This window comes from Oncorhynchus tshawytscha, linkage group LG23, assembly GCF_018296145.1.
Source record: "Oncorhynchus tshawytscha isolate Ot180627B linkage group LG23, Otsh_v2.0, whole genome shotgun sequence".
NCBI lineage: Eukaryota > Metazoa > Chordata > Actinopteri > Salmoniformes > Salmonidae > Oncorhynchus > Oncorhynchus tshawytscha.
In genome coordinates, this window is record NC_056451.1 from 5,840,774 (window position 1) to 5,866,831 (window position 26,058).

The 26,058-nt window shown below is 43.2% G+C and overlaps 1 protein-coding gene and 1 long non-coding RNA gene across 6 annotated transcripts in view; one reads left to right on the forward strand and one right to left on the reverse strand.

The window, feature by feature from the left end:
- Nucleotides 1-22,552, forward strand: part of LOC112223097 (glycoprotein endo-alpha-1,2-mannosidase-like protein) — a 35,730-nt gene extending 13,178 nt beyond the window's left edge. The window contains exons 3-4 of the mRNA XM_024386054.2: nt 8,560-8,636; nt 21,450-22,552. Coding sequence (XP_024241822.1) covers nt 8,560-8,636; nt 21,450-22,086 — 714 coding nt within the window. The 3' untranslated portion in view covers nt 22,087-22,552. The remainder of the gene's footprint in view (nt 1-8,559; nt 8,637-21,449) is intronic.
- Nucleotides 22,553-22,924: 372 nt separating this feature from the next.
- LOC112223098 lies at nt 22,925-26,057 on the reverse strand. Of its 5 annotated transcripts, XR_006079702.1 has the most exons (7): nt 25,578-26,057; nt 25,200-25,321; nt 24,866-24,945; nt 24,557-24,676; nt 24,276-24,385; nt 23,396-24,087; nt 22,925-23,049 (listed from the first exon to the last, which is right to left on the reverse strand). It is a non-coding gene; the product is annotated as an uncharacterized LOC112223098 (long non-coding RNA). The 5 variants fall into 5 exon arrangements; XR_006079699.1 differs by having other exon boundaries at nt 24,557-24,945; XR_006079700.1 differs by having other exon boundaries at nt 24,866-25,321.
- Nucleotide 26,058: the final 1 nt, after the last annotated feature.

Sequence of the window (26,058 nt, forward strand, 5' to 3'; positions counted from 1 at the left end):
GATCCATGGGCGTAACTTGACCCATTGTTATCAATGCATGACTTATGCAAAAACATGTTAAGCATATGGATTTCAAGGTAGGATTCTCCCCTTAATTCTCAGCGGCAGCATCCCACCATCTCACTTCATCATAGTGCTCTTTGACTTCCATGTACAGTACATTCTTATTGTGCTCCTTCTGAGGGATCCTTTGGAGCACAAGTGAGCAATCATTTATTTGAGGTCCCAATGTGTGTAGCCTCTTCAAAGGAAATGTGAATGCAGTACATGAAAGATAAATTATGTTATCTTTCATGGACACAAACAGTGTTGTCAAAGAAAGAGACTAGAAGAAAAAGTATTTAGGGGGCACCAGCGTGAAGTGTTTATCACTGTTGCAGGTGAAGGTCTTACATGGTACCTGCTCAGTCAGTCCATCTCTCTGTTTATCAGTCTTGTCATCCCTCTCCTGTCAGATCTGTCGTGACGGAACTTCTCTTCAGTCTGAGTCTGAGCTGAGGTGATCACAATGAGTGGAGGCCACAGAGCCTTTATAACTTGCCACTTAACAGAGGGAGCTCTGTGTGTGACGTGGTCGGAATAACAGCAGACAGTCCCGAGACAGACACGCTGAATCTTCACAGTCTGAAAAAGCCTTAGAAACACAGGCCAGAACAGGTCTAGACTAGTCTGCCAGGGTTGGGGTCGTTTGTGGTGACGATGGGCATGAGGGGTGTTGTACAAAACAAAGTCATCAGCGATTGGATCGTCTCAAACCAATCAGAGTATCAAACCCACATGTGTTCTGGCTCTGGCCCAACCCATCAGTTTCTGGACCAATCAGACGGCCCCGATGGTTCACATTCGGTGAAGGATTGAGGAGGTACTCAGATCCAGACTCATTACGGAAAATAAACTAACCTCTATGGTGGGTGTGGCGTAGTGTTTGGTCGGAGCGAGGAGTCTGGGTAGCCAGGCAATACTACTATGGCACTGACTTAGACTCCCAAATCTAGGACCTTACACTAGATGACATTGCAGAAAACAGACTGTTTTGTTTATATAAGAATAGCATCGGAAAAAGCCCCTAAATCAAGTATGGACACCCACACAGCTTTTGTATTATGTATGCACGGTTGGAGTTTAAGAGCACATCCTCTTGCGGTTGAAGGCTCCAGAGCTCCACTGAGTTGAACAATTGTGGTCACACTCTGCTTGCTTGTAGAGTAGCTCAGGCCGAAACTCCCCTTTGGCCCTTGAGGGGCTGTTTGTGGGCTCGGGGGGGGGTAATGGTCCCATGACTCAGTTTTCCTCCCTGAACAATCCAGGCCCCAAGGGGCAGAAAAGTAGGGCATGTTGTACAGCAGCAGCAGTACAGAGAGGCCCATGTGTGGGCAGGCCATGCTGTCAGGCACACTTCCCCATCTCCAGATGCCCAGCACAGCATGCAGCTACCATCTTCCATCTCAGAAGACTTGGTTGTGTCCCAAATGGCACCCTATTCCATTGATAGTGCACTAATTACGGGCCCTGGTCAAAAGTAGTGCATTACATAGGGACTAGGGTGCCATTTGGGTTGCATAGTTGGTGTGCCTGCTAGATGTTGATGTTAATGAGAAGTTGACAACTTAGCGTGTAGAACCCTACTGAATTGAACTAATATAACCGAAACGTTATTGGAAGTAGGAAGCGGCAACATCTCATGATACGTTCAATACTGTATGGTGTTGACTGTTTTGAAATGCTGTCTTGGTAGTTTAACGGATGGTTGAAATCCCCTCCTAAGGGCCTGTTACAGTGCATTAGGTTGTATTCTACTCGATTCAGCCTATTCTTTGCACTGGTGATAGGGCTGGGCCTGTCTGTGAGAAATGCTCTTGGTTTGCTTGGGTCTCTCATTTATGTCTAAATTGCTGCTGTGTAATGGCCTTTGTGTCTCGGGTGGAAAATGAGCGGGCTATTCCAACGGTGTCATCTGCGGTGAGCGTGAGTTGAGATGGTGACAGCTCTTTCTCTTAGGGAGAAATAATTAGACAGTCAGTGAAACGGCAGGCTTTAAAAACGCAAATTGATTATTTTTTTTTATAGCCGAGCCACTCAGCTTTTAATCTAAGTTATTAGCACAGAAAGAGTTGTAACTTTCTCTCTAATGATACCTTGCCTTGAGATGTTAATCAGATTACGGAGAGTTGTTCCTACACTTATCGCCTTCGAAAAGGGATTTCAGACGAGTGGCCTACACAGCCATAGTGAACTACCCTGCCAAGGGGGCTCCGAATTCAAAGACATTTTCATCTGACACTGAAGCACTTAGCTGCCACCATTAGCGATAACAACAATTTTCTCCCCACGTCTACATTTAACTATACAGGACAACAGTTTAAAACCGCCTCGCCTCCCATCCTTAGCCTGCATCACTCCAATCCATTAGCGCACTTCTGTCCCAATGTCATGGTGACACTTTGAGCCCTTGGTGTCACCAAGAGTTACATTACCACGGCAACTGGTAAGGAAGGCCCAGTAGCCACTCACTTTCATTTCAATACTGCCATACCCCCTACTCCAACCTATCTTAATCGAATGCACTATACTTGGCTACAGTTCCTCGCCATAATAAGACAAAGACAATTCCCACTCCATGAAAAATACAAAACATGCATAGCCTAACAACGTGTAAAATGTTTAGAGCTGTATTCTCCATAGTGAATGGTATACTAACTCCATAATGATAAGTCTTTTTATAGCATAAAAGACATTTCCCAGTCATGAAAAATGCACAACATGCTAAACCTATACCATGTTTAGCACTTTAATCTCCACAGCCCACGTTAAACACTAGATAACCCGATAACGATAACTACGATAACGATAAATAAAGTATTTAATAGGATAGTGCTACTTTAAAATTAAAATAAATGTCACCTTTATTTAACCAGGTAAGCTAGTTGAGAACAAGCTCTCATTTACAACTGCGACTTGGCCAAGATAAAGCAAGTCTTGGCAGACAGAACCAGGGCGTGGCGAGGCGGAGCTCAGACGGGAATTGAATCAAGCGTCAGGTGAGAATGATGGATCTACATCAAAAGCAGCAGACGTATGTTATCAAACTGGCGAGGTGATGCTGCTTCCATTCTGCTTATGGCTCTATCCATCCAGTTTCTTTCATGCTGGGCCCCTGCAGAACCCGTTGCGAGAGAAGAAAAGTGGTCCACTTTGATCATATATAATTCAAAGCAGTGAAATTCTCCACTCTTACTCTTAAAAAATTCAAGTTAAACATTTTTGTATTTGTTTCGTAGCTGATCCATCGTGTGTTCAGCCACTCGGTTCCTCATGGAGGAATAGTCGGCTGGAATAGAACTATGATTCACTGGGCTTTAGGGGATGACGAATGAACATGGGATAGATGTGTCAGGTTATTTGTCATGGCATAACACCAGTGCTGAAACAGTCATTGTCTGAGACAATCCTATAACACAGTCTGTAAAGATTGGTCAACATATTAACACTTGTGAGTGTTAATATCGTATGAGGACATTCCTGGGCACCCACTTCGTCCACTTCTGTTGGCCGAGAAATATGACTGTTGCAGTTGTACATGCTTGAGAGCTGGGGTTCAAATATCAGCCACAATTTGTGGTTCAACTTTCGATGATAAGTAGAGCGGGAGAGAAGGGGTAGTGTTACTTTCATTTAGATGTAATTAGCTGTGACTGTATTTTGGGGGTGGGGGGGGGGATATTTTATTAGGATCCGCAGCTACTCAAAGAACACAGAACATGGCATAATACAGAACATTAATAGACAAGAACAGTTCAAGGATAGAACTACCTACATTTAAAAATGGCACATAGCCTACAAAGGGTATCAATACATACACACAAAATATCTCGGTCCGGCCTCCCAGGTGGCGCAGTGGTTAAGAGACTCTGGGTTCGCGCCCAGGCTCTGTCGTAACCGGCCGCAACCGGGAGGTCTGTGGGGCGACGCACAATTGGCCTAGTGTCGTCCGGGTCAGGGAGGGTTTGGCCGGTAGGGATATCCTTGTCTCATCGCGCACCAGCGACTCCTGTGGCGGTCCGGGCGCAGTGCACGCTAACCAAGGTTTCCAGGTGCATGGTGTTTCCTCCGACACATTGGTGCGGCTGGCTTCCGGGTTGGATGCGCGCTGTGTTAAGAAGCAGTGCGGATCGGTTGGGTTGTGTATCGGAGGACGCGTGACTTTCAACCTTCGTCTCTCCCGAGCCCGTACGGGAGTTGTAGCAATGAGACAAGATAGTAGCTACTAAGAATTGGATACCACGAAATTGGGAAGAAAAAGGGGTAAAAAAAATCACAAAAAAAAAATATATATATATATATATATATATATCTCGGTCCAATAGGGGAGGGGCGTTGTGCCGGGAGGTGTTGCTTTATCTGTTTTTTGAAATAAGGTTTGCTGTTCATTTGAGCAATAGGAGATGAAGGGAGTGCCATGCAATAATGGATCTGTATAATACTGTACACTTTGAGTTTGTTCTGGATTTGGGGATTGTGAAAAGACCCCTGGTGGCATGTCTGGTGGGGTTAGTGTATGTGTGTCAGAGCTGTGTGTGACTTGACTATGCAAACAATTTGGAATTTTCAACACATGAATGTTTCTTATAAAAACAGGAAGTGATGCAGTCAGTCTCTCCTCAACTCTTAGCCAAGAGAGACTGACATGCATAGTATTTATATTTGCCCTCTGATTACAATGAAGAGCAAGATGTGCCGCTCTGTTCTGGACCAGCTGCAGCTTAACTAGGTCTTTCTTTGCAGCACTTGACAACGACTGGACAAGAATCAAGATACGATCAAACTTGCTTTGTGGAGTGTGGTGTCAAAAAATCCGAACATCTCTTTATCACAGACAGACCTCTCCCCATCTTTACAACCATTGAACCTATATGTTTTTGACCATGACAGTTTGTAATCTTAGGTAACACCAAGTAATTTAGTTTCCTCAACTTGTCCAACAGCCACAGCATTCATTACCAGATTCAGCTGAGGTCTAGAGCTTAGGGACTGATTTGTACCAAATAAAATGCTCTTAGATTTAGAGATGTTCAGGACCAGTTTATTACTCGCCACTCATTCCAAAACTGACTGCAACTCCTTGTTAAGGGTTTCAGTGACTTCATTAGCTGTGGTTGCTGACATGTACCGTTGAAGTCAGAAGTTTACATACACTTAGGTTGGAGTCATAAAAACTTGTTTTTCAACCACTCCACAAATTTCTTGTTAACAAACTATAGTTTTGGCAAGTCGGTTAAGACATCTACTTTGTGCATGACACAAGTAATTTTTCCAACAATTGTTTACAGACAGATTATGTCACTTATAATTCACTGTATCACAAGTCCAGTGGGTCAGAAGTTTACATACACTAAGTTGATTGTGCCTTTAAACAGCTTGGAAAATTCCCGAAAATGATGTCATGGCTTTGGAAGCTTCTGATAGGCTAATTTGAGTCAGTTGGTGGTGAACCTGTGGATGTATTTAAAGGCCTACCTTCAAACTCAGTGCCTCCTTGCTTGACATCATGGGAAAATCTAAAGAAATTAGCCAAGATCTCAGATTTTTTTTGTAGACCTCCACAAGTCTGATGTATCCTTGGGAGCAATTTCCAAGCGGCTGAAGTTACCAAGTTCATCTGTACAAACAATAGTATGCAAGTATAAACACCATGGACCCACGCAGCCGTCTTACCGCTCAGGAAGGAGATGCATTCTGTCTCCTAGAGATGAACGTACTTTGGTGCAAAAGTGCTAATCAATCCCACAACAACAGCAAAGGACCTTGTGAAGATGCTGAAGGAAACAGGTAGAAACATATCTATATCCACAGTAAAAACGAGTCCTATATCAACATGACCCGAAAGGCCCTCAGCAAGGAAGAATCCACTGCTCCAAAACCGGCCATAAAAAAGCCAGACTACAGTTTGCAACTACATTTGGGGACAAAGATTGTACTTTTTGGAGAAATGTCCTCTGGTCTGATGAAACAAAATAGAACTGTTTGGCCATAATGACCATCGTTATGTTTGGAGGAAAAAGGAGGAGGCTTGCAAGCCGAAGAACACCATCCAAACCATGAAGCATAGGGGTGGCAGCATCATGTTGTGTGGGTGCTTTGCTGCAGGAGGGACTGGTGCACTTCACAAAATAGATGGCATCATGAGGCAGAAAAATTATGTGGATATATTGAAGCAACATCTCCAGACATCAGTTAAAGCTTGGTCGCAAATGGGTCTTCCAAATGGACAATGACCCCAAGCATACTTCCAAAGTTGTGGCAAAATGGCTTAAGGACAACAAAGTCAATGTATTGGAGTGGCCATCACAAAGCCCTGACCTCAATCATAAATCATTTGTGTGAAGAACTGAAAAAGCGTGTGCGAGCAAGGAGGCCTACAAACCTGACTTAGTTACACCAGCTCTGTCAGGAGGAATGGGCCAAAATTCACCCAACTTATTGTGGGAAGCTTGTGGAAGTCTACCCAAAACGTTTGACCCAATTTAAAGGCAATGCTACCAAATACTAATTGAGTGAATGCAAACTTCTGACCCACTGGGAATACGATGACAGAAATATAAGCTGAAATAAATCATTCTCTCTGCTATTATTCTGACATTTCACATTTTTAAAATAAAGTGGTGATCCTAACTGACCTAAAACAGGGAATCCTTACTAGGATTAAATGTCAGGAATTGTGAAAAACTGAGTTTAAATGTATTTGGCTAAGGTGTATGTAAACTTCCGACTTGCTTTTCTTTCATTATTTGTTTCTTTATGCATTAATACGTTGGCTCACTGTTCGTTGTTGGCATTTCCTGCTTAAGTTTGGCCATTTTGCCAATTAAGTAATCATTCAAATAATTGGCAACATCAAATGGTTTTGTGATGAATAAGCAAGCCATCTGCTTCAATGAAAGATGGAGTTGAATTTGTCTTTCTGACAATCATTTAACTTAAAGTACGGAAAAGTTTTTTTTCTCCCATCGTTCTTTACATCATTGATCTTGGTTTCATTAATACAGTTTCTTCTTCTTTTTGTTAAGTTTAGTCACGTCATTTTTCAGATGTCAGATGTGCTGCCAGACTGATTCGCCTTTCCTTTTGCCCCCTTTCTGTCAACCATCCAGTTTCTCATTTCCTCATCAATACCATGGAGCCTTAACAGTTCTAACAGTCAGTTTCTTAACTGTTACATGTTTATCAATAACTGGATGAAGCAATTTCATAAATCAGACAAACAATTTTTTTTTTTTACATCATCCACATAAGAGTCACAGCTAAATCTTTTGTATGATCTCTTTATACACTATTTTAGGCCCAGCTGTTTGAACCTTGGTTCTCCTAGATATAGCCACTATATTGTGATCACTGCATCCAATGGGTACGGATACAGCTTTAGAAAAGAGTTCCACAGTATTAGTAAACATTTGATCATCCATATATACTGTATGGATGATCTTGTTCCTTTAGTGTTTGTAAACACCTTGGTAAATTGATTAATAACCTGAACCAGATTAAAAGGCACTGGTTACAGCGAAAAGCTTCCTCTTGAGGGGACGGCTTGATGAAAAACAGTCCATTTTAAAGTTTCCAAGAAAGTAGACTTCTCTGTTTACATCAAATACACTATCAAGCATTTCACACACATTATTTAGATAGTGTATTAGGCTTTAGATGAGGCAGGTGAACCTGAAGCCACACTACTTCAATAACACTTGACATGAGATCTTGTCTAAGCATTACTGGGATATGGTTCTGAATATACAGTACCAGTCAAAAGTTTGGACACACCTACTCGTTCTAGGGTTTTTCTTTATTTTTTAAAACTATTTTCTACATTGTAGAATAATAGTGCATACATCAACACTATGAAATAACACATATGGAATCATGTAGTAACCAAAAAAACTGTTAAACAAATCAAAATATATTTTATATTTGAGATTCTTCAAAGTAGCCACCGTTTGCCTTGATGATGGCTTTGCATACTCTTGGCATTCTCTCAACCAGCTTCATGAGGTAGTCACCCATAATGCTTTTCTCCTTCGAGATAACAATGACAGAGAAATCAGATTATCATGGATTCACATACATGTTCTCTCTCAGAGGCTTACAGATTGTCGTCATCTTGCCGTTTCCCGATTAAACTCATCGAGCAGACCCTGGGAGAACTGCAAACTGTTCTTCAGGTTCTGGACCTCTCTGGTCAGATTCTTTTAATAGTTGGCTCCACCAGTATTTGGACACAACACTTGAAGTCATTTTGCCATTGTTGTAACAACTGCTTATTATAATGGCTGCATAATAATGGATGTATTGCTCCTGCTGCTTCCTTAGGCTTTGAATAGCTCTCAATTAGACCCAAGTGGCAGCTGAACACAGCCCAGCTCCTGTCACCTTTCCAAATGTGAATATTCTCTAGAGTTTGAGTCAATACTAACTCATCACCTTAGATGGTTGGGCTGGCTGCATAGACACACTTACAAATATGTGACATGGAAAGCTGTGGACTAAGATGTTTTGTTATTTTCTTCCCAGGTTGCATTTCACCTCCAGCCTTACAGAGGGCGGAGTGACCACAGTGTCCATGACAACATCAAGTATATCATCGACAGGTAGGTCTTGTCTTTGTTTAGAATAACTTCAAATTGAAGTGGACACAAAGTAAAACCTTGTTGAACTTTCCTGTTGAAAACAGTAGTTTTCAGACAACATAGACCCCTTTAAAGGACTGAGACACAGTTCACTTCAAATCAAATTCTATTGGTCGTTTACACATGTTTAGCAGATGTTATTGTGGGTGTAGCGAAATGCTTGTGTTCCTAGCCCCAACAGTGCAGTATGAATGGACTTAAAAAATATAGAAATATTAAGACGAGCAATTTCGGAGTCCGGAGTGAGTGAGTATGTATGTATGTATGTAGATAGGTAGGTAGGTAGATACTGTACTAGTCAAAGGTTTGGACACACCTACTGATTTAAGGGTTTTTCTTTATTTTTACTATTTTCTTCCTTTCCTGTGGCGGTCCTCATGAGAGCCAGTTTCATCATAGCGTTTGATGTTTTTTGCGACTGCACTTCAAACATTTTTTCAAGTTCTTGACATTTTCCTAATTGTCTGACCTTCATGTCTTAAAGCAGGTATTAACAAACTGGGGTATAGGTACGCGCAATGCTGTTGGGGGTATGCTAAATAAAATTGTGATTCACTTTTTTATTTTTTTATTTTCACAGTCCATGTATATTTTCCAACAGGGCTATACATTTGGGTGAGTTTTTTTCCCCTCACCTGAGTAGCCTCATTTCACTGCCCAAAATAAAATTAAACCATCTAGTGTTCAGCGAAATAACAACACAATGTCAAATACAGGTAGCCTAGTCAAATAATTAACATCCAATCACATTAACCGTTACGCTCTCATGGGAATTCCACTATCGGACCGTATGTAACCAAACGTAGCTGCTGTTCATTCCGTTTGCTCGAAAATGGATTAATGGCTAAAAAAAAGTATGGCCCACATCCATAGAGACACATACCAGCTCTACTGGTAGTACTGCTACCAGCACTACTTCACCTGTACCTGTTGACGACACAAGTTGTTCTGCTTCCACGAGCACATCCAATGCTAGCATCAGTAATTCTACATTTGTTGTTAACCCAGCTAGCATGGACATTGACAGTTATGAATCTCATGTAGCTGAAAAGCTAGTGCCCCTTACCCGGGAAAGCACAAAGAGGCTCAAATATTATGAGATCTACATTGATTTGGGGTTCACTTATATTGGGAGTAGTGCCTTTCCTTAGCCACAGTATATGTGCAAAAGTACTATCTCACAACTCGATGAAACCTTCACTCTTGCAAAGAAACAAAACATGCCAATTTGAAAAATAAGCCACAGGAGTTTTTTGAGTGAGAATTAAGACAGCTTTAGAGTAGTAAGACATGTATAAAAGCAACAGATACCATTAATGAGAAGGGGCTAGAAGCGTCTTATATGGTGAGCTATCGAATGGCTAGGACAGGCAAGCCCCATACTATTGTAGAGGACTTAATTATTCCTGCCGCCGCGGCTGGGACAATGCTGGGGGAAAAGGCCCCAAAAAAACTATACAGACAATGACTTCATCAAACAACACTGTTTCACGACGCATCAGTGACATGGCAGGAAATGTCTTGAAACCAGTGAATTTTATGCGTTACAGCTGGATGAGTCAACAGACATGGCGGGCCTGGCACAGCTCCTGGTATAAGTCCATTACGTTTATGGGGGATCAATTAAGGAAAACATCATCTTCTGCAAACCACTGGAAACCAGGACAACAGGAGAGGATATTTTTAAAGTAGTGGACAGTTTTGTGACATCAAATGGACTTTGGTAGTCAAGATGAGTTGGTATCTGTACTGATGGCGCAAAAGCCATGACAGGGAGTCATAGTGGAGTGGTAACGCGCATGCAAGCAGTTGCTCCCGACGCCAATTGGGTACACTGCAGCATCCACCAAGAGGCTCTTGGTGCCAAGGGAATGCCTGACAGCTTGAAAGACGTTTTGGACACTACTGTGAAAATTGTTAACTTTATTAAAGCAAGCCCCTGAAACAAGGCCCCTGAATACATAAGTGTGCTGGTTATCAAGGGGCAAAGTAGACAAAAATGTTTAACTGAGAGACGAGCTTAAAGTTTTTACTGACGAGATTCTCACACGACTGGCCTATCTGGGTGATGTTTTTTCTCGCCTGAATGATCTGAATCTTGGATTACAGGTACTCTCTGCAACTATATTCAATGTGGGGGACAAAATTGAGGCTACGATTAAGAAGTTGGAGCTCTTCTCTGTCTGCATTAACAAGGACAACACACAGGTCTTTCCATCATTGTATGATTTTTTTTGTGTGTCCCGAAAGATGACACAAACAACTGGATTTGTCATCCCTTTCATGCCCTGCCTCCAGTCCACTTACCGATATCTGAACAAGAGAGCCTCATCGAAATTGCAACAAGCGGTTCTGTGAAAATGTAATTTAAATCAGAAGCCACTGCCAGATTTCTGGATTGGATTCTGGATTCTGCGCTCAGAGTATCCTGCCTGGGCAAAACGTGATACACTGATGCCCTTTTTTTATTTTACCTTTATTTAACTAGGCAAGTCAGTTAAGAACAAATTCTTATTTTCAATGACGGCCTAGGAACAGTGGGTTAACTGCCTGTTCAGGGGCAGAACGACAGATTTGTACCTTGTCAGCTCGGGGATTTGAACTTGCACTTGAACTTTGCAACCACGTACCTATTGTGAGAGTGGATTCTCGGGCCTCACTAGCATGACAACTAAATACAGGAACATACTGTGTGTGGAAAATGATTTAAGACTAAGACTCTCTCTTGTACAACCCAACATTGCAGAGTTAAGTGCATCCTTTCAAGCACACCCTTCTCATTAACCTGTGGTGAGTTATTCACAATTTTCAATTAACAAACAAGGTTTTTACATGTAAGATGGTTAAATAAAAAGCTAAATTATTGATTATTATTATATTATTATTTGTGCCCTGATCCTATAAGAGCTGTTTGTCACTTCCCACGAGCCAGGTTGTGACAAACTCACTCATTCTTATGTTTAATAAATGTATCTTATAGTGTGTGTGTGGCAGGCATACAATGATGGCAAAAAACAACATTTGAGAGTGCGCTGACCCTGGTGATAGAGGGTGTACGCAGCTGGAGGTTGAATGTTTGAAGGGGTACGGGACTATAAAAAGTTTGGGAACCACTGTCTTAAAGTAGTGATAGACTGTCCTTTCTCTTTGCTTATTTTAGCTGTTCTTGCCATAATATGGATGTGGTCTTTTACCAAATAAGGCTATCTTCTGTATACCACCCCTACCTTGTCACAATACAACTAATTGGCTCAAACACATTAAGGAAAAAAAATCCACAAATTAACCAGGCACACCTGTTAATTGAAGCTGGTTGAGAGAATGCCATGAGTGTGCAAAGCTGTCTTTCAAGGCAAAGGGTGGCTTCTGTGAATAATCTCAAATATAAAATATATTTTGATTTGTTTAACAATTCTTTGGTTACAGCATGATTCCATATGTGTTATGTCATAGTTATGATGTCTTCATTATTCTACAATGCAGAAAATAGTCAAAATAAAGAAAAACCCTTGAATGAGTAGGTGTGTGCAAAATTTTGACTGGTACGATATATACATACAGTTGAAGTTGTAAGTTTACATACACCTTAGCCAAATACATTTAAACACACCTTTTCACAATTCCTGACATTTAAAAATTCCCTGTCATAGGTCAGTTAGGATCACCACTTTATTTTAAGAATGTGAAATGTCGTAGAGAAAATTATTTATTTCAGCTTTTATTTCTTTCATCACATTCCCAGTGGGTCAGAAGTTTACACACTCAATTGGTATTTGGTAGCATTGTCTTTAAATTGTTAAACTTGGGTCAAACGTTTTGGGTAGCATTCCATAAGCTTCCCACAAGCTTCCTCCTGACAGAGCTGTTGTAACTGAGACAGGTTTTTTCAGTTCTGCCCACACATTTTCTATGGGATTGAGGTCAGGGCTTTGTGATGGCCACTCCAATACCTTGACTTTGTTGTCCTGAAGCCATTTTGGCACAGCTTTGGAAGTATGCTTGGGGTCATTGTCCATTTTGAAGACACATTTGTGACCTAGCTTAAACTTCCTGATTGATGTCTTGAGATGTTGCAATATATCCGTCGTTCCGTCGTTCCCATAGCAACGATTAAAACATTAAATCGATTAAAACATTCCCTAACCAGAAACCGTGGATTGATGGCAGCATTTGTGTGAAACTGAAGGCACGAACCACTGCTTTTAATCAGGGCAAGGTGTCTGGTAACATGACTGAATACAAACAGTGCAGCTATTCCCTCCGCAAGGCTATCAAACAAGCTAAGCGCCAGTACAGAGACAAAGTAGAATCTAAATTCAACGGCTCAGACACAAGAGGCATGTGGCAGGGTCTACAGTCAAACACGGACTACAGGAAGAAACCCAGCCCAGTCACGGACCAGGATGTCTTGCTCCCAGGCAGACTAAATAACTTTTTGCCCGCTTTGAGGACAATACAGTGCCACTGACACGGCCTGCAACGGAAACATGCGGTCTCTCCTTCACTGCAGCCGAAGTGAGTAAGACATTTAAACGTGTTAACCCTCGCAAGGCTGCAGGCCCAGACGGCATCCCCAGCCGCGCCCTCAGAGCATGCGCAGACCAGCTGGCCGGTGTGTTTACGGACATATTCAATCAATCCCTATACCAGTCTGCTGTTCCCACATGCTTCAAGAGGGCCACCATTGTTCCTGCTCCCAAGAAAGCTAAGGTAACTGAGCTAAACGACTACCGCCCGTAGCACTCATCCGTCATCATGAAGTGCTTTGAGAGACTAGTCAAGGACCATATCACCTCCACCCTACCTGACACCCTTGACCCACTCCAATTTGCTTACCGCCCAAATAGGTCCACAGACGATGCAATCTCAACCACACTGCACACTGCCCTAACCCATCTGGACAAGAGGAATACCTATGTGAGAATGCTGTTCATCGACTACAGCTCGGCATTCAACACCATAGTACCCTCCAAGCTCGTCATCAAGCTCGAGACCCTGGGTCTCGACCCCGCCCTGTGCAACTGGGTACTGGACTTCCTGACGGGCCGCCCCCAGGTGGTGAGGGTAGGCAACAACATCTCCTCCCCGCTGATCCTCAACACTGGGGCCCCACAAGGGTGCGTTCTGAGCCCTCTCCTGTACTCCCTGTTCACCCACGACTGCGTGGCCATGCACGCCTCCAACTCAATCATCAAGTTTGCGGACGACACAACAGTGGTAGGCTTGATTACCAACAACGACGAGACGGCCTACAGGGAGGAGGTGAGGGCCCTCGGAGTGTGGTGTCAGGAAAATAACCTCACACTCAACGTCAACAAAACTAAGGAGATGATTGTGGACTTCAGGAAACAGCAGAGGGAACACCCCCATCCACATCGATGGAACAGTAGTGGAGAGGGTAGCAAGTTTTAAGTTCCTCGGCATACACATCACAGACAAACTGAATTGGTCCACTCACACAGACAGCATCATGAGGAAGGCACAGCAGCGCCTCTTCAACCTCAGGAGGCTGAAGAAATTCGGCTTGTCACCAAAAGCACTCACAAACTTCTACAGATGCACAATCGAGAGCATCCTGGCGGGCTGTATCACCGCCTGGTATGGCAACTGCACCGCCCTCAACCGTAAGGCTCTCCAGAGGGTAGTGAGGTCTGCACAACGCATCCCCGGGGCAAACTACCTGCCCTCCAGGACACCTACACCACCCGATGCTACAGGAAGGCCATAAAGATCATCAAGGACATCAACCACCCGAGCCACTGCCTGTTCACCCCGCTGCCATCCAGAAGGCGAGGTCAGTACAGGTGCATCAAAGCTGGGACCGAGAGACTGAAAAACAGCTTCTATCTCAAGGCCATCAGACTGTTAAACAGCCACCACTAACATTGAGTGGCTACTGCCAACACACTGTCAATGACACTGACTCTACTCCAGCCACTTTAATCATGGGAATTGATGGGAAATGATGTAAATATATCACTAGCCACTTTAAACAATGCTACCTTATATAATGTTACTTACCCTACATTGTTCATCTCATATGCATACGTTGATACTGTACTCTATATCATCGACTGCATCCTTATGTAATACATGTATCACTAGCCACTTTAACTATGCCACTTGGTTTACATACTTATCTCATATGTATATACTGTACTCGATATCATCTACTGTATCTTGCCTATGCTGCTCTGTACCATCACTCATTCATATATCCTTATGTACATATTCTTTATCCTTACACTGTGTATGACAGTAGTTTTTTTTGGAATTGTTAGTTAGATTACTTGCTCGTTATTACTGCATTGTTGGAACTAGAAGCACAAGCATTTCGCTACACTCGCATTAACATCTGCTAACCATGTGTATGTGACAAATAACATTTGATTTGATTTGATTTATATCCACAATTTTCCTACCTCATGAAGCCATCTTTTTTGTGAAGTGCACCAGTCCCTCCTGCAGCAAAGCACCCACACAACATGATGCTGCCACCCAAGTGCTTCACGGTTGGGATGTGTTCTTCGGCTTGCAAGCCTCCCCCTTTTTCCTCCAAACATAACGATGGTAATTATGGCCAAACAGTTCTATTTTTGATTCATCAGACCAGAGGACATTTCTCCAAAAAGTCCGATCTTTGTCCCCATGTGCAGTTGGAAACCGTAGTCTTTGCCTTTTTATGGTGGTTTTGGAGCAGTGGCTTCTTCCTTGCTGAGCAGACTTTCAGGTTATGTTGATATAGGACTCATTTTACTGTGGAAAAATATACTTTTGTACCCGTTTCCTCCAGCATCTTCACAAGGTCCTTCGCTGTTGTTCTGGGATTGATTTGCACTTTTCGCTCCAAAGTATGTTCATCTCTAGGAGACAGAACGCCTCTCCTTCCTGAGCTGTAAGACGGCTGCGTGGTCCCATGGTGTTTATACTTGCGTACTATTGTTTGTACAGATGAATGTGGTACCTTCAGGCGTTTGGAAATTGCTCCAAAGGATGAACCAGACTTGTGGAGGTCTACAATTTATTTTCTGGTGTCTTGGCTGATTTCTTTTGATTTTCCCATGATGTCAAGCACTGAGTTTGAAGGTAGGCCTTGAAATACATCCACAGGTACACCTTCAATTGACTCAAATTATGTCAATTAGCCTATCAGAAGTTTCTAAAGCCATGATATCATTTTATGGAATTTTCCAAGCTGTTTAATGGCACAGTCAACTTAGTGTATGTAAACTTCTGACCCACTAGAATTGTGATACAATGAATTATAAGTGAAATAATCTGTCTGTAAACAATTGTTGGAGAAATTACTCATGTCATGCACAAAGTAGATGTCCTAACCAATTGCCCTTAACCAACACAAAAACATCCTATGGCGTTCTGCATTAGCATCGAACCACCCCAAGTGATATGCAACTTTTCAGGGAAGCCAGAAACCAATATACACAGGCAGTTAGAAAAGCCAAGGCTAGCTTTTTCAAGCAGTAATTTGCTTCCTGCAACAGAAACTAAAAAAAGTTCTGGGACACTGTAAAGTCCATGGAGATAATAAGAACACCTCCTCCCAGCTGCCCACTGCACTGAAGACAGGAAACACTGTCACCACCGATAAATTCACTATAATTGAGAATTACAATAAGCATTTTTCTACGGCTGGCTATGCTTTCCACCTGGCTACCCCTACTCCGGTCAACAGCACTGCACCCCCCACAGCAACTCGCCCAAGCCTTCCCCATTTCTCCTTCTCTCAAATCCAGTCAGCTGATGTTTCGAAAGAGCTGCAAAATCTGGACCCCTACAAATCAGCCAGGCTAGACAATCTGGACCCTTTCTTTCTAAAATTATCTGCCGAAATTGTTGCCACCTCTATTACTAGCCTGTTCAACCTCTCTTTTGTGTCATCTGAGATTCCCAAAGATTGGAAAGCAGCTACGGTCATCCCCCTCTTTAAAGGGGGGGGACACTCTTGACCCAAATTGCTACAGACCTATATCTATCCTACCCTGCCTTTCTAAGGTCTTCGAAAGCCAAGTCAACAAACAGATTACCGACCATTTCGAATCCCACCATACCTTCTCCGCTATGCAATCTGGTTTGAGAGCTGGTCATGGGTGCACCTCTGCCATGCTCAAGGTCCTAAACGATATCTTAACCGCCATCGATAAGAAACAATACTGTGCAGCCGTATTTATTGACCTGGCCAAGGCTTTCGACTCTGTCATATCACCACATCCTCATCGGCAGACTCGACAGCCTTGGTTTCTCAAATGATTGCCTCACCTGGTTCACCAACTACTTCTCTGATAGTGTTCAGTGTGTCAAATCGGAGGGCCTGTTGTCCGGGCCTCTGGCAGTCTCTATTGGGGTGCCACAGGGTTCAATTCTTGGACCGACTCTCTTCTCTGTATACATCAATGATGTCGCTCTTGCTGCTGGTGAGTCTCTGATCCACCTCTACGCAGACGACACCATTCTGTATACTTCTGGCCCTTTGGACACTGTGTTAACAACCCTCCAGGTGAGCTTCAATGCCATACAACTCTCCTTCCGTGGCCTCCAATTGCCCCTAAATACAAGTAAAACTAAATGCATGCTCTTCAACCGATCGCTGCCTGCACCTGCCCGCCTGTCCAACATCACTACTCTGGACGGTTCAGACTTAGAATATGTGGACAATTACAATTACCTAGGTGTCTGGTTAGACTGTAAACTCTCCTTCCAGACTCACATCAAACATCTCCAATCCAAAGTTAAATCTAGAATTGGCTTCCTATTTCACAACAAAACATCCTTCACTCATGCTGCCAAACATACCCTTGTAAAACTGACCATCCTACCGATCCTCGACTTCGGCGATGTCATTTACAAAATAGCCTCCAATACCCTACTCAATAAATTGGATGCAGTCTATCACAGTGCCATCCGTTTTGTCACCAAAGCCCCATATACTACCCACCACTGCGACCTGTACGCTCTCGTTGGCTGGCCCTCGCATTATACTCGTCGCCAAACCCACTGGCTCCAGGTCATCTACAAGACCCTGCTAGCTTAAAGTCCCCCCTTTTCTCAGCTCGCTGGTCACCATAGCAGCACCCACCTGTAGCACGCGCTCCAGCAGGTATATCTCTCTGGTCACCCCCGAACCAATTCTTCCTTTGGCCGCCTCTCCTTCCAGTTCTCTGCTGCCAATGACTGGAACGAACTACAAACATCTCTGAAACTGGGAACACTTATCTCCCTCACTAGCTTTAAGAACCAGCTGTCAGTGCAGCTCACAGATTACTACACCTGTACATAGCCCATCTATAATTTAGCCCAAACAACTACCTCTCCCCCTGCTGTATTTATTTAGTTTGCTCCTTTGCACCCCATTATTTAAGTCAGTCTCATCTGAAAGTTGTAAATTCTTGGTTATCTTCACGAACCCTGGCTAACAAGTTGAATCAGCAATGCAAAAATTGGGTTTAATTATTTATTCATTAAATACCTAACTAATCACACAGAATTACACATACACATAATTAAATCATAACTTGATTACAAATTACGTCATAAAGGAGAACGTCCCTAACGGGCAGAACAGATATGACAGCTGGTTACACAAAAGAAAAGGGGCTGGGTTTGAGTGAAAGAGCGGGAAGACTGAGGAACAAAGGGAGAAGCTGTGCTATCGTAAATACAGTATCTTATGCATTCTAAATTACTGCCCATATGGAAAAGGAAAATACAATAAATATTTACTCTGAGCTGCGCTTCGGTAGGTTGGTGGTAGATGGAAGGCCGTGTTGCCCAACCGAGTCCTTTGAAGAATGTCTCTGCTGGTAAATTGAATACGTTGTAGTAACGTCGTTGTGTGGTAGACGGGTTACTCAGTCTGTTCCTTCCTAACCCTCGTTTGCAGCGGCTGTTGCTAACTCAACGGCTAGGAGGTATCACTTCTGTAGTGAATAAGAGTTCAAAGTTCATACCATTCGCAACCAAAGCTCACGCTGATGTTGGCTTCGTTCTGTCGTTATTATCTGTACCATTCTGACATCGGACCACCGTCCTCACAACAGGAGATTATATTGTCGTCAAGGGCTTATATAGGAAGGGAGAGGAGGGCGTGTTTGAAAAGTTTTATAGCCCATGTCCCTTCACAGGGGCGGGCCACTGATTAAGCAGAGCCCGATCTTATGAAATCTCACATTTTAGAAGCTAAAATCACATTTCATCCCATCACGAATAATTTCATATTCAAACATTTAAATTGAACAACAATTCCTTGTGAATCCGATAACTCTGATGTGTAGACTTTCCACTGTAGAGTTTATGTCATCTTATCATTGATGAGAATGTCTCAGATGACAACCGAACTGACATCATATTCATTAAGTACCACCGCATATGTTCCATTGGTCGGATTACCAGAATATAGTTCATTTCCCCTCACCTTCTGATGTTCCCAGAATCTCTATGTTAACCAAGGGTTTTGCAAATGTAACATCAGTAGGGTAGAGAGAGGAAAAAGGGGGAAAGAGGTATTTATGACTGTCATAAACCTACCCCCAGGCCAACGTCATGACAGTATTAAATATTAAAAACAGAAATACCTTATTTACATAAGTATTCAGACCCTTTGTTATGCTAAACGAAATTGAGGTCAGGTGCATCCTATTTCCATTAATCATCCTTGAGCTGTTTCTACAACTTGAAATGAGTCCACCTGTGGTAAATTCAATAGTTTGGATATGATTTGGAAAGGTACACACTATATAAAAAGGTCCCACAGTTGACAGTGCATGTCAGAGCAAAAACCAAGCCATGAGGTCTTTCCGTAGAACTCAGAGACAGGATTGTGTCTAGGCACAGATCTGGGGAAGGGTACCAAAACATTTCTGCAGCATTGAACGTCCCCTAATACACAGTGGCCTCCATCATTCTTAAATGGAACAAGTTTGGAACCATTTAAGACTCTTCCTAGAGCTGACCGTACCGGCCAAACTGAGCAATCGGGGGAGAAGGGCCTTGGTCAGGGAGGTGACCAAGAACCCAATGGTCACTCTGACAGAGCTCTAGAGTTCCTCTGTGGAGATGGGAGAACCTTCCAGAAGGACAGCCATCTCTGCAGCACTCCACCAATCAGACCTTTATGGTAGAGTGGCCAGATGGAAGCCACTCCTCAGTAAAAGGCACATGACAGCCCGCTTGTAATTTGCCAAAAGCCACCTAAAGACTCTCAGAACATGAGAAACAAGATTCTCTGGTTTGTTGAAACCAAGATCGAACTCTTTGGCCTGAATGCCAAGTGTCACGTTCCGAGGAAACCTGGCACCATCCCTATGGTGAAGCATGGTGGTAGCAGCATCATGCTGTGGGGATGTTTTTCAGTGGCAGGGACTGGGAGGCAAGTCAGAATCGAGGGAAAGATGGACAGAGTAAAATACAGAGAGATCCTTGATGAAAACCTGCTCCAGAGCGTTCAGGATCTCAGACTGGGGAAAAGTTTCACCTTCCATCTGGACAACGCAGGAGTGGCTTCGGGACAAGTGTATATCCTTGAGTGGCCCAGCCAGAGCCCAGACTTGAACCCAATCGAACATCTCTGGAGAGACCTGTGCAAAAACACTCCCCATCCAACCTGACAGAGCTTGAGAGGATCTGCAGAGAAGAATGGGAGAAACTCCCCAAATACAGGTGTGCCAAGTTTGTAGCATCATACCCAAGAAGTCTCGAGGCTGTAATCGCTGCCAAAGGTGCTTTAACAAAGTACTGAGGTAAGGGGCTGAATACTTATGTAAATGTGATAGTTTCATGTTTAATGAATTTGCAATAATGTAAAAAAATTTTTTAAAAAAAACTTTCTGATTATGGGGTATTGTGTGTAGATTGATGAGGGGAAAAAACTATTTAAATCAATTTTAGAATTAGGTTGTAACCTAACAATATGTGAAAAAAAGGTGTCTGAATACTTTCCGAAGGCACTGTGTATACACACACGATGGGATGTATAGACGAGTGGCGTATACACATGACATTTTTTTAATGAGCATGGCCTTATTTCTATTACAGCATATTGGATGACTCTCATTCATATTCCAGTCACCCAGTTAAATGTAACGACAGGTTTAGCTACGACATGACACTCCAATTTTCCCTAAACGCATCATGAGGTTGCTACAACCTAGCCTATGAATGAAAGTTTACAACGTAGGTGCACACAGGTCGAGAGACACATTGGTAATCAAAGTGACCACCTTGCGCACACTTGCCTGCATCGAGCTGATATAGGGTGTAATCATTAGTCTAACAGTTGCAGTCTCTCGGTCCCAGCTTTGATCTTCTTGGTCTTCCTGTGACACCGGGTGCTGTAGATGTCCTGAAGGGCAGGCAGTGTGGATACGGTGATGCATTGGGCTGACCGCAGTTGTCGTACCAGGCGGTGATACAGCCTGACAGGATGCTCTCAATGGTCCATCTGTAAAAGTTTGCGAGGGTCTTAGGGACGAAGTTGAATTTATTCAGCCTCCTGAGGTTAAAAAGAGACACTGTTGCACCTTCTTCACCACACAGTGATGTGTATGCCGAGGAACTTGAAGCTTTTAACCTTCTCCACTGTGGCCCCGTCGATTTGGCTGGGGCTGTGCTCCCTCTGCTGTCTCCTGAATGCTAGATTACATGTAAATAACTCTAGAATGTGATTCATATCTTATTAGGATACTTCTAGGTTATTTCTCCTTCCATGCAAATATCCAAATCTGTATCAATAATCTCGTGTCCATTTATTTGTGTTTGAAGGTACGGGGACCACGGAGCATTCTACAAGTTCACCTCTAGCACGGGGAATATCCTGCCTCTGTTCTACATTTATGACTCGTATCTGACGCCGCCCGAGAACTGGTCCGACCTGCTCCACCCCACGGGCTCCCACAGCCTGCGTGGCACGCCGTATGACAGTGTCTTCATCGCCCTCATCGTGGAGGAGCGCCACAAGCATGACATTCTTGCCGGTGGTTTCGATGGCATGTACACGTACTTCGCCTCCAACGGGTTCTCTTTTGGTTCATCCCACCAGAACTGGAAGGCGGTCAAGGCGTTCTGCGACGGTAACAACCTGTTATTTATACCTAGCGCCGGGCCGGGCTACATCGACACCGCAGTCAGACCGTGGAACAACCACAACACGCGCAACCGAGTCAACGGCCGCTACTACGAGACAGCCTTGCAGGCGGCGCTGAACGTGCGGCCCGAGATCGTCACGATAACGTCGTTCAACGAGTGGCACGAGGGCACGCAGATCGAGATGGCTGTGCCAAAAAAGACGGTGACCAGGTTGTATTTAGATTACCAGCCGCACCAACCTGAGCACTACCTGGAGCTCACCAGGAGGTGGGCAGAGCAGTTCAACAAGGAGAAAGAGACATGGCTCATGTGAACTGGCACTGTGTGTGTGAAAGAGAGAGAAAAAGCACGAGTGACTGTAGAGGTTTATGAATGTGTGAGAGACAAGTGCGTGGGAATTGGACTGGAGAGAAAAAAAAGAGAGAGAAATGCTAATTTTAACTTTTTTGGGGGGGTGCAAAATTGCATTATGTTGTATATTTGGGATATTCTACAGTTGACTCTTATGTGCAACAGAAAGCTCCCCGTCCTGCTTGCCATATCTCTGCCCTGGATCTTGCCTCCTGATAACCTCCAGACAACCCCCATCCTCACTACCAGCATGGATGGACACGTCAATAGTCTAATATACTGTACACAGTACACTCTGTCCTACTTTGACAAACCACTGTCCAATGTAACCATCTGTTTGATACAATGCACCCTGGCATGACTTTTCTTTCTGCACAATCCTTTTAAGTTTTAAAATGATAATCCCAATAAAAATAGACCAGGTGACATTTCTAGGATTTGACTTTCATCCACAAGCCATCTCTTTCTTGGAAAGTATGAGAGAATAAAGGACAGGAGAGAGAGGGCTAGTGGAACTGTACAATTATATTTTCTCTTCATTAAGTCTAGCCTTTTCTCTTCACTCAAAGCAAGTGTGGTCATTGCCAAGTAAAGAAGTATTTCCTGTGTGGCTTAACAAGGATGTGGAGCTCAAAGATGTAGGGTGAAGTTGCCCCTAGGCGCTGATCTAGGGTCAGTTTTACATTTCCCCAACTAATGGTTAAGGTTTGGGGGAGCTGATCCTAGATCGGTACCTAGGGAAACTTCAGCCCGGAGCCGAACCAATGTGTAAGGGAAAACAGCATGCTTGACCAAATGGTTTAATGTCAGTGCACCAGGGAGAGTCTGAGGGCTCCACAGAGATGTTGGGGTATCGGAGCATGTGATTGCAGCCAGACCAATTCAGCCAAGGGGAAACGCCATGTCCACAGCAGTTTCGTTTTATCTGAAGACAGAAAACAACCACCACCAGTGAGAAACTACATTCAACAATTTCATATTTTAAGTCTAGCAAAATTACCAGTTTTAATAAATGCAATCTGTTCAAAACAGGTTTTTCAGATTCATTCACCATTAGAGTTGGGACATTGTCCGTTAAAATAATTTGACTTTTTATAGAAATAAACAGTCACTCTCGTGCGCAGGCAATGTAAATGTATAGTCAGGCAGTTTATTTTGAGGGTTAACTGCCTTGCTCAAGGACAGGTTACTGACCCAATGCTCTTAACCGCTAGGCTAACTCCTTAATGTATATGCATTACTGAATAATGACCATCTGAGAAGACACTTACCAAAAAAAAGTAATTGAGAGTGTTCTGTGGACAGGAGCTTCTGCAGTAGTTCATCCACCACACTGACATTCACCCAGTACTATAGGCGAAGAGAGAAAACCAACACAAGCCATCATGATCTGCATAATGCATGCCATTTATTGTCAACAACATACTCTCATTGGTCCATTATACAAACCAGTAATCAGGTACTCAAAACTGTTGAGCAATAATACACTAGATCACAGCTCATAGGCTGCATTTACACAGGCAGCCCAATCCTGATATTCTTTTCCCCACCAATTGGTCTGACCAATCACATCAGATATTTTTCAGAGCTGATCTGATTGGTCAGAAGACCAATTTGTGAAAAAAAGGGTTTTCCCATAGAAACAACAATGCTTGGACAGCTTATAACCCAGAAAGACAAAAACAAATCCCTTATGTTTTACAAGAAACCCAGAGCATTCCACAATAGCATGCAATGTGCAAAAGGACCGTCCCTCCTTTAGAAATTTTGAAATCATCACTCGCCTCAGCGTTGCAGGCATTGCCATCATTCAGAGTTGTATTTGGCCATGGTAAGCACAGGTTCTTGCTGGTTGTACATTTCAGCATGTGGTATGAATTTGAAGGGGGCAAACCTCACTCATCCCGTGTCTTCTGACAGTCCATATTTGTGCTCTAGCACATGAACTGTGGAAGAGAAGGCACTGAAAGAACAGAAAAGAGCAGGGGGGGTTATCACTACCACAGGTCATTTTCACTATACTGTATGTTTAAACTACTACTCACAAAATGTGCTCATGTACTTTTAACTTGGATAAATTAACAAAACGGATTGAAATGTATTACAGTCAGTGGCCTGTAATCTGCTGAGCAGGCCAGTATCACTACTCACCAGCCAGGTCTGATGATGCGGTATTTGCCTGTTGATCCCACCCGACTCTTGTCTCCTATTGGTCCGCCATCCACCACCACTGATAACTGAGGCCACAGATCCTGGAACTCCTGTAGAAAAAATCCCTGTATAACTACTATTTTGCCAAAGTCCTTTTAAGTATCAGTGAAAAATGACGCACTGATAAACCTTGGTTAGTTGTAGATGATGTAGTCCCACCTCCCCTCCAGTTCATGGAATAAAAACAGTTCTCACACACACGGTGGGTTGTCTCAACATACATGTACAGCCTCAGTGCTGGAGTGTGAGCTCATGTTGGCGCTGGTGAGGGCAAGAGGTTCCCGACACATCTGGCAGAGGCGTCTCATGAAGGCCTGGTCCGGGATGCACACTACTACTAACTGGAAGTAAAAGGTAAACACATCATCACCAACAGCCCAATGCATGTAATAAATAACTTACTAAATGCCAATCCAAAATCTAGCATGCAGAAAAGCAACACACATTTTCAAATTGAGTGGTTTATGAATTACAGTATAATTTGTCATCTTTTAGGGGCAGTGAATTGTCCATGTCTATGGAAGTCTAACCGGAGTGAAGATATTGAGGTCAGTGTTGAGTACTTCAGCTCGTTCCAGAATCAGAGTGACAGGGCCAGGCAACAGGTCCCCTATCCAAAAACAACATTTAGGCTAGGCTGCAATATTGCCTGATTCACATTATAGGGCTGATGCAAACTGTACTGTGTTGGCACCGATATTTTCATTTTGTCCTGTCCAGCAAGGTAGATTTTTGCAACTACATTAGATGCGTAACAGGGCCAGGCCAGTTCAGCTCAGCCCTATAGTGTGAGTTAGGCATGTTGCAAGACATTGAGCCACAAGAACAATGATACGAACACCATCAATGCACGCTTACTTATACCTTTTTGATGGCATTGGAATTCTGAGCCAAGCAAGCCAGCCCATATATTGTGTCCGTTGGCACAGCCACAACTTGCCCATCCTTTAGAGCCTTCACTGTTGAATTCAGGACTTCTGCACCATCTACACTTCAAAAGCAAACCATTAGGAATGAATGGTCTTATGCAAACAGCTTACATTGACTGATGTATGATCACATTTCATCAGGAGTAGACATTCAACAATCTCCCCCACAACAGAACGTGGCTAATGCAAAGCATTTGACAAAAAGCCTAAGATTTATTTAGTTTGAGACATGTTATTGCAGAATAAATATATATTTTAATATGTATCCTTTATTCAACTAGACAAGTAAGTCTAGTTTTAAATGACGGCCTACCTCGGCCAAACCCGGGCCAATTGTGCGCCGCCCTATGGGACTCCCAATCACGGCCGGGTGTGATTTAGGTTGGATCCGAACCAGGGACTGTAGTGCCTTAGACTGCTGCGCCTCTCGGGAGCCCTAACACGTGCACTTGAAACCATGAGAATGATATATCTCGCTAACAACTATTAGCTTCTCATATGGACTTTAAGGACCTCTATTCAACTTAGAATTTATTTTAATTGTAGAACCTTGCCGTTTGAGTTTGAATGGTGACATAATGGATCGACCTTGCAGTCTTGCATCATCACACCGGGCAGATGGTCCATTTATGACGGACTGCGGTGACAAGCGCATAATTTTTGTCTTCAGTTCTTTGCACCTAGTTCATCCATCTCGGGTCGCTAGATTTATAAACGCGTCTTAATATCATAAAGTTAGAAATAAACTTTAAAAATGTATTCATAGAAAGTGTTGGTGCTACATGCTGTGTCGG